Below are 9,706 nucleotides of genomic sequence, written 5' to 3' on the forward strand. Positions count from 1 at the left end.
AGATGTCGAGTGCTAATAGCCTTTTTCATTGGGCCGCACTGAGTGCGCACCAAAAACGTTCAGTGGCAGCAGCACTGCACGAGGTTGTTGAAAATGCGAGTTTCTTGCACTCCCAGTTAAGATTTCTGAATACAGTTCAGATTAGAAGCATAACATCATTCTTTTGTTAGAAACTGTGTTGAAAGAATGTTCGGTCTTCTGAAGAATGTATGAAGATGTTTCCTTAATCATCGCGTATTACATTACGATCCTGTTATGGCAGCAAATATAATCGTAGCTTGTGCTGTATTACATAACATATGTTTGCGTTATAATCTTATGAATGAAATTGACATTGATGAAGAAGATGAAGCTGCTGCTCAACAAAGAGCTAAACTCCAGATAATCTTCAAATATGTAATCATATTAGAGTTCAAGCTGAAGAAATAAATGCAGCTGATGAAGCTCACATGAATGACAGATTAACAGAAGCACAAAGAATTCAAAGAAGAATTCTTCGCACTTTAATTTGCGTTAATATATTGTATATAAAAGAATAAACATTCTAAAATATCAACATTTCATTATTTATAAAATTTTTATACAATGTAAAACAAAATTATCATAAGATAGATAAGACAAACATGAAACAGAACTATTTTTATTTGAACATAACGTTTTTTAAGTAAGATTTTGAATAGTTTCCATTAAAAGTAAAGTTAGCAAAAGATAATTAATGAAGACAAACATGGAGCAGATATTAAACTCTTTTTAATATGAAGTTTTTTTTGTTATATTTTATTATATTTTGGATAAGAGTTTCAAAATAGCTAGTCATGTAAGTTTATAGAATCTTCTAAAAGTTCGTTTCATTTGTAGACAATTGATTCTCTTACGCGCTCTTTTGAGCGTTGCTCTCGTAAGATAGGGTTATTTTTATTGAGATTTTGTCGAAAGCAATTCCAATTCTTTAGAGAAAAGCAACTTTTGGACTACCTTCAGCAGAACTTTAATGGCGTGATCTATTTTATTAGGGGCGATAGCTCCTGGTATAACTATATCCCTCAAGACAATTCAGATTCGTAGTGTAAACCTCCATTTAGTGCTTAAGTCCAAGGGAAAGGATTCGTCCTAATAAAGTTTGAGATGCTAAAGATCTTGAATAATGATTTTGATGCACTGACTGTCGCAGGACTTGCTATCATCTACCGAATTTGACAAATATAATAATGTATTATGTTTACCTTTACATTTGCGACTTGAAGTGCAATTTTTTAGTTTGGTGTGAATTAGATCTTAGACAGTTAAGACAATGAGCCTTCTTTACTAAGGCAATTGCTTTGGAAGCTATAAGCACATTCATAGATCACGTGACAAAATATACATTCTCAAATTTTCGTAAATGCTTTTGAAATTACACAATTTTGCATAAATTTAAAACTAATGATATTTACAATGTAAAACACAATAATGTGATATTTTAATTCTTTGATTAATCACAGATGACAAAACTGCATTACAGACACTTAGATATTAATAGATGAGAAGGAAAAATTAATTAAGAAAAAACAACAGAGGAAGAATAAAAATTAAAAACATGATTACATGAAAACATGATTACATAAACGAATGGATGCACAAGTTATCGATACGATAGACTGTTAATAATAAATGTTCGATTGCTTGGGTAGTGACGAGAATGACGACAGTAAAACTGATTAACTTAGCAACATACATCAGCGGGATCCCCCCTTTTTTACTTCTCGCGCAAAATTTTCCAAGCTGACAGGATGTTTAAACACGCTTACTTCTTAATTTGCATTACTTCTTATTGCATTTACCTTATGCTTGCATGATATCTTCGACGAATTAAATGCTATAACCTTGACGCCCGGTATCCCACTATTGCGTCAATTAAACGCATCTTCAGCATAGAAATTGTAAACGTGTTTCAATAAGAACTAGTCAACTGAGTAAAGTGAATTCAGTGAGATTGCAAGAGCGTAATTTCCAAGATTAACATACTAAATATTTGAAATTAGTTGCCGTAGCATTGAATTTCGAATCATTCAGAAGCGCTTCAAAATGTTTCAAAGAGTGCTTCAAAGAATATCTCAGAAATAAACAGGAATAAATAATAAATAAATACATAAAAATATGTAAATGAGAAACTATTGAAGAAGTTTAATTTAAAGTGCTTGAAAGTGCTTATTCTACTGATCAATAAGAAATTATTAGATAGTACTTCGATATAAGTGCAAAACGTCAGCATTACTGATATACACAGTGAAAAAATGTAATAAAGTGAAAGCAGACAGTATGTGGGAGTCGCGTTAATTCTTAACAGACTCATAATCAGTTAAATAAAGCGATGATTACATTCGCTACAACCGGTTCCATGACTAAATAATCAAATGAAATAAATGTGCTCGTAGAATGCGTAAAATATCTTCATCCGCGGGCGGATGCATTCATCTTACGGAACAATTTTTTTTTAATAATCTACTGCAAACGAAACTAAAAATTAAAGTAATTTTCTCAAAACACATAAATTTTATTGTATGATCCATGGCTGGGATTTATTTGTGTACTTATATTTCAAAATTTTGTTTCCTTTAATCTTATCAACTTTTCAAAATTAGACATATGGCGAGATATGTAAATATTATATCAATTATGCATTCCCATTAACATATTGTAGATTTGTAGTACTTCTATGTTTTTTTTTAATAAAGTTATTGATTCTTTTGATTCTTTTGAAACAATAATAAGATTCTTCCTGGATTAAGAAATAAAGTTAATGTTAATTATTTGATATTAATAATAATTAATTCGATAATTAATTGTAGCAAATATTAATAATTTATAAATATTAAATACACATGTAAACCATGTTTGTCGTTAGTTTTGTAACACACACTCACAAAATGGTAAAAATTTCTATCTTGATCATATTGATATCTCATCTATTTGGTACCATGGTACATTGTGCAACTTCATGCTCGGAATATTTTATTATACATATATTGTATAATCAAACCTGAGACAACTGATATACTCGGACAGATTGAAATCCCATCTCCTCCAGAAAATGACGAATTCTATTTAAGAGTGGCCTTAAATAGTGTTGCGATGCCGTCTCTTCAGACATAAGAATTCTTTTTTACTATTATTAAAAATATAGGAAAGAAGTTGTAATATATTTTTGTTTTTTATATCAAAATAGATAATCTCCCAATCATTCTTAGTACATTAAAGTTAATTACGATTAGGAGTTTTTCTGAAGCTTTTATAAAAATTAAATTTGACTAGACGGAGCCATTTGATTTCTGCAATTAGTGTTTCGAAGAAATAAAATTTTTTTAGCTTTAAAAGAGATAGTCTAATAAAATGATCGAAGTATAAATAATACCATTCTTTGTTAAAGAATAGATTGTTTTATTTTTATTTTTTGAGTCATGTAAAATAATTTTTTCATAGTCTAAATGCAAAAAAAGAAATAAAATTGAACAGATAGGTCTTTTATAATTCAAAAAAGAGATAATCAAGATATTATTTAAAGGCTATTTTAGATTTTAATCTAATTTGTCATATTAGTTGTACATGTGTAATAAATGGAAGTAGCTTAATTATTGTTGCGTTCCAGAAAAATGCGTTTATTCGATTAGAATTGGCACGACCGGTAAAAGAATCTATTCTAGCTATTCAACGGAGCAGACCCTTGTTATATTATATCTATTTTCCCTCGCTAAATCTCGATAAACCAATTCCAACAGTATCTGCGACATGGTTTAATAATCTAAAATATTGTCCTAGTGAGTACCACATTTACTTGTGAAAAGAATACAAATAAAGAATATTTTATACAAGCTGTCCCAAACTTTTTGACACATCACTTGTGGACAAGTAGAGCAGACTAAACTGAGTCAAAAAGTTCTCTACTATTTTGTAATTTTCACAATCCTTTTAGTTACTCAATAAGCAGAATGTCTAAAATTAACGCATAAAACAATTTTAAGGTATTTTTATAAATTCTTTAAGAAACATCTTTAAAATATTTCATAAAAAATTCTGAAACATATCAAAGTTGTATTACACGTTTAATTTTATCCACTTATTCGGTAATCTTTAGAAGTTAATATCTCATTATCTATTGTAAAAATTGTAAAATGATGGAGAACTGATGGATAGAACTTTTCAATTCAATTTAGTTTGGTCTATCTGCCCACATACAGTATGTTAAAAAATTTGGGACACCCTATGTATCTAAAAAAATAGAATAGAATTTTTTCCATTTTTTTTTGCGAACCACGCTAATTGAAATTAATTTTATTAATTTTATATTTAACTATGCATAATTTCTAGCAAACAGGAAAATAAAACTCATTATAAGCAATCAAAATCTTTTCTCTTTATCATCATACATTTTTTGTATCTTATACATCATTTTTTATCTTACACATTATTTTTTATTTTAAATCATAAAAACGATTTTATCATTATTTCCTGTCTTTGGAAATTATTTTTTTCTCTAAAAGGAAATAAAATTTTTTTTGCCTACTTTAAAAGAACAAGTGACTTGGAAAACATATTACATATATTTTCGTTCCAGGAAATGAAATTATCAGAGCGACTATTGAGTTGGGGCATGTTGTGTATCCGCCAAACAATGTGCCATTTTTTTGGCAAAATTCGTCAGAATCCACTGAGAATTCATTATATCGAAACATTAGCATCTACCGAATAAACAACCCGAATCATTACCGTCTAAACTACTTACATCTAATTTACTCTAGTCCTACTAGTCCGGAGAATAGCAAGAATCGGAAAGAATCCATGGAAACCCATAATGACACTCAATCCAATAACGACAGCAATGACAACAATGACAGCGATGACAGCGATGACAGCGATGACAGCAATGACAATACAAATATTAATGATAATAGTAACGATATTAATAATAACAATACCAATATTAATAACAATGAATGTGGTATCAATAGCCGAATCAAGAGCACTATAAATGTTTTGATTTTCAATGGAGAGAAAAGGTCGCCAGACCAGTGGCCGTGGCTGGTGGCACTCTTCATTGCAGAGAATAAGAAATACGAAGATATGAAGTTTCACTGTGCTGGTACCATTCTGTCAAACAGACATATTTTAACAGGTATGATAATCAAATAAAAAAAATTAAAATTCTCTAGTATTCTTCATAAATAAAAAATTGAATTTCATCAAACTATAGGTCTGTTTTTTATTGCTGCACTCTGAATCGGTGCAATAAGTTGAAGTAAAACAAATGTAGATTTATTTCACTTCAACTTATTGCATTGTGTACCAGTTCAGAAAGTGCAGAATATGAATTTTATACTCTATATCTACGCTCGCATGCATGTTGTGTGTTTTTCATCAAATCTTTATAACAAAATATTTATTTGTACCTATTTAAATTTGCATGAAATAAAATATCAAAAATTGTCCACAAGTTTTCCCAGATTTTCACTATTCATCCAAATATAATTGAAAAATACACAATGAAGAATCTAGACGGGACGAATATCTAAATAACACAAGATCATCTTCAATATACCCAGGAAGTCTTGAGATATTTATAGAAAAAAAATTTTGCGCGTTATTATTATAAATACTTAATATACATATTATATAATTATTTTCCGTCATTAATTTACAGTATTTAATTCAATTCGGAGTATAACACACATGATATAATACAAGAAATGTTTAGGACATTTTTACTATTTTCCGGACATCCAGATAATATGGATTATTAAAAAATGTATTTCATGCATATGTCTTTTCTTATAGCGGGTCACTGTTTGACCTCCAAAAGTACCGAAACTATACCTTCTAACGTATTGATAGTGGCATTGGGGCGATTTAAACTGCATCAGTGGAGGGAAGTAGGAACTGTGAATCGGGAAGTTGCAAACTATAAGGTCCATCCTGACTACGTACACACAGGTATTACCGGCGATTCCGATCTGGCGATTTTGATTCTCAGGACGGCCGTCGAGTACAGTCCTTTCATCAGACCTGTTCGTCTGTGGTCCAGCAATTCGACCAATCTTCAAAATATTATCGGTAAAATAGGATATATTGTGGGATGGGGCGAAGACGAAGCGAGTCATCCTTACACCGAGGAACCTCGAATGGCAAAGGTATTGATAGCGAGTAATGTAAGAATCTTCATGAGAATTTCTCTTTTTCGTTATTTGATCGATATTCAAATTGAATTACAATTGCAAATGAGGTTCTCCAAGAACATAATATAGGAATATCTTGATACAATTTTGGAATATCGTGGAAAGAAAATGCTTAAAGATTTTTGCTTTAAAGGGATAGTAAAGCCGTCTGTATTACCGACTAAATCGTTATTTTTGTATAACAATTATAAACTCCATCTCACAAACACATATTAATGCGTATATTTTAATCCTGGAAAAGAATTTTTGAATCTGTAAAAGAGGAAAAAATAATGGTTATACAAAAATTATTTATTTAACCTATTACTTATTACCTATTAATTACTTATTTACCTATTAATACATTTAATCGATAATATAGACGGTTTTAGAATAATACCTCTTAGTATATTTACGATTAATAGTTAATCGTAAAATTTTATTTGATTTCACTACATTTGCACACTTATCATAACGAGTAAAATTGACGAATATGTTAATTTGAAATCAATAAGCATGATTGTCGATAACACGGAAAAATATGTCTTCGAATTTTTATGAATTCTTAACACTAAAATCGCCGATTCAATGTCAATTTGGCTCCGCTGATATTAAAAATTGCTATAATTTCTATAAATTCCTATTACGGAAATGGCGTTTAAGATGTATTCTCAAATAATCGTGTACTAATATTCCTCAATGTGAATTAATCGTCTGTATTGTATACGTCTATAGTTCCGATATATTTTCTGTCTTGTTTCTCTTCATAATATTGTTTATCGCAGCAAAAAGAGTCAACGATAAAACTGCGATTGTTGAACTGAATGCAATAAAAAATTTCGTTTTCATGCGTAATTGAGATGGCACATCGCAAACCCAGCAAATCAAAGAAATCGAAAGGAATATTGAAATTGTACAATTGTGCAATAGAAATATATGCGAAAAATGTAAGGCAAAAGTGAACTGTATATGTGCCAATTGCATTCATCGCTTATTTTAATTTTTTTTGTTGTTTATGAAATATGTGAAAATTTTATTTTATATAGTTATAAAGAGAATTGTATCTTTTGTTTGTAAAAGTAAACAGCTTTTATTGAAAATGTAAGGCGTAAAAGTTGCGTGTGCAAACTGTAGATTGTTAACTATTTTTACTTCTATTTTAAAATTTTTATCAAACTGCCCCTGAATGCACTACCAATATCTTTTTTTTTTTTAGAATATAATATTCACATACAAATTTAAATTATTTAATTATAAATTTAATCATAGTAATAAAAAATTTTTTTTAAATAAAGCATTGCTCTAAAACTGATATTGAAGAATTATTATAAAATTAAAATATTTTTCTTTGATCATATTCAATTGCTTGGTTTTTTTTCGTATTATTTAATACAGAATATAAAAAAAAAAATATATATATATATACAACTCCAAATAATACAAATAATATCAAAATAACGTTTCATTAATTAAAGAATAGTATAAGAGCTAAATTGGCGCGTTTCAGCGGCCTTAGTGTTAAAACACTCTTAAAATAACACAATTTTGCATAATTCCGATAATATAATAATATACGGAAAACTGGCAAATTCCACATTGTTGAATAAAAAATTGTACAAATAATAATCCGATATTGTTGATCGGATTACAGGAGGACTGTCTCAGGAGCCATCAGCTTTTCGTAACTATCACTTCAAACCGCACCTTTTGCGCCGGTTCGCCGAATATTCCTTGCAATGGTGACAGCGGGAGTGGACTGGTGCTCTGTGATGAAATCACGGGTCGTTATCAATTACGCGGCATTGTTTCACGGTCGGTGTCTAGTACTAATACTAAATCTTTGTGCGATCCCACAAAGTACGTCGTATATGTCGATGTGGCCAAATATCTACCCTGGATTCAACAGCAGATATCCAACACGGATATATGATAGTCGGCAAATATTTTATATAAAGTTTATCCAGAGCTGAACATGTATTTAAAATAATTTTATTTAAAAAGCAATATTCGTAAAACAATTTATTTTATGTTTCATGGAAACATATAAAAGTAAATAAATAAAAAAATGATTTAAAAATACAAACAATAAATAAAAAGAACATACTGGATTTACGTAGTGCAATGTCATTGTATTCAAAATCTTTCGTTACCGAATTTTAAATAAACGTTTCGGCCAACATTTGATTATTTTCAGTATGTTATATTGGTTTATTGAAAGAAAATTTTCTCTACTCTTTGCAATCTCGGATTTTTTTTAAGCGCATTCTTGTAACAGTCGTGTAAGCACAGTTTGGAAATTGTGTTTACACAATGATCAAATTCAATTTCGTATATAATAACAAAAATTGAATTTCTTGAATGTCGAAGGAACGGAGAAGTAATTGCAAGAAATTATAATATTAATGATAATTTTTATAATATTAATATGTTGAATGCCACGGAGATATACAATAAAAGTAATAAATAAATTTTGTATTTCCGTAAATAACGAAAGATTAGAAGTATTTTGTATTTTGTATTTCAAATACTAGAATTAACAATCTTTAAAACAAGTTCTCTGCTCTAAAACATAAATTCATAACTTTAAAATAAATTTTCTGTTTTAAAAATAAATTCATTACTTTAAAAATAAATTCACTATTTTATAAACAAATTCATTGCTTTAAAACTACAAATTTACTACTTTAAAAATACATGTTATTTTCTTATATTATTTTTGGATTTTAGAAACAGTAATGACCGGAGTATTCTCAATCTTTACCGAAATAATAATTAAATTTCAGCCGAAATAGAAAATTGAAATTTCGATTATTTGTCAATTGTGGTCAAAGAATAGATTTGGCCTTGAGTCACTTAAGATTCTTGACTGCGTTTCGTTTCACTCATGATGCACAGGATATATCGTTTATTCCTGTTATTCACCGAATATTAAACAAGATAAATGATGTCCTATAAATAAAGCCAAATTGGCGTGAAAAGAGTTATCGTATTATTTGTATCGGCTTGCTCCACAGGAGGCAGGAGCCGTTAATCAAGAATTAAGAAACTTGAAAAGCCTGTCATACGACACATGAAAGATCGACCTTTGTCTGTCGTATCTCGTCAAATACACAAAATATATTTATTATATTTATGTCATGATGGTACTCACCTTCAGGATACATCATACGTAAATAGAATGTGCCCTTGTTCTCACATGTCCCTCTACACCACCGATGTGACAGATCTCTTACCTTGAGTATCTGGAAACTTTAATATAAACGAGTTTTTTAATTCATCAATTGATCAATCGCATTATGTGCAAATGCTACTTTTACGGAACAAAATTACATTTGCGCATGATCAATCGATGAATTCAAAAATTCACTCTATTCTGTTCGTGAGGCAGATCACGTTTAGATACTTTCAAATAAAACACGAATAAGTAAAATTACCTTTATTTTTTCGTTATCTAAGTCCGGTTGATGCTCGTCACGAAACATCTCACAGTTTTCACTCACGGAATATTAATAACGAACAAA

General features: G+C 29.5%; 1 protein-coding gene across 2 annotated transcripts in view; it reads left to right on the forward strand.

Annotated features, from left to right (window-relative positions):
• Window positions 1–8,146, forward strand: part of LOC108748485 (chymotrypsin-C-like) — an 8,933-nt gene extending 787 nt beyond the window's left edge. The window contains exons 1-5 of one of the 2 annotated variants that reach the window (XM_018486682.1): window positions 2,159–2,508; window positions 3,626–3,794; window positions 4,592–5,149; window positions 5,809–6,161; window positions 7,837–8,146. In XM_018486682.1, coding sequence (XP_018342184.1) covers window positions 2,416–2,508; window positions 3,626–3,794; window positions 4,592–5,149; window positions 5,809–6,161; window positions 7,837–8,115 — 1,452 coding nt within the window. In that variant the 5' untranslated portion in view covers window positions 2,159–2,415 and the 3' untranslated portion in view covers window positions 8,116–8,146. Of the gene's footprint in view, window positions 1–2,158; window positions 2,509–3,625; window positions 3,795–4,591; window positions 5,150–5,808; window positions 6,162–7,836 lie in introns of those variants that run through there. The other variant, XM_018486683.1, reaches the window with a different exon arrangement.
• Window positions 8,147–9,706: the final 1,560 nt, after the last annotated feature.

Source organism: Trachymyrmex septentrionalis, unplaced genomic scaffold (assembly GCF_001594115.1).
Source record: "Trachymyrmex septentrionalis isolate Tsep2-gDNA-1 unplaced genomic scaffold, Tsep1.0 scaffold223, whole genome shotgun sequence".
Classification (NCBI taxonomy): domain Eukaryota; kingdom Metazoa; phylum Arthropoda; class Insecta; order Hymenoptera; family Formicidae; genus Trachymyrmex; species Trachymyrmex septentrionalis.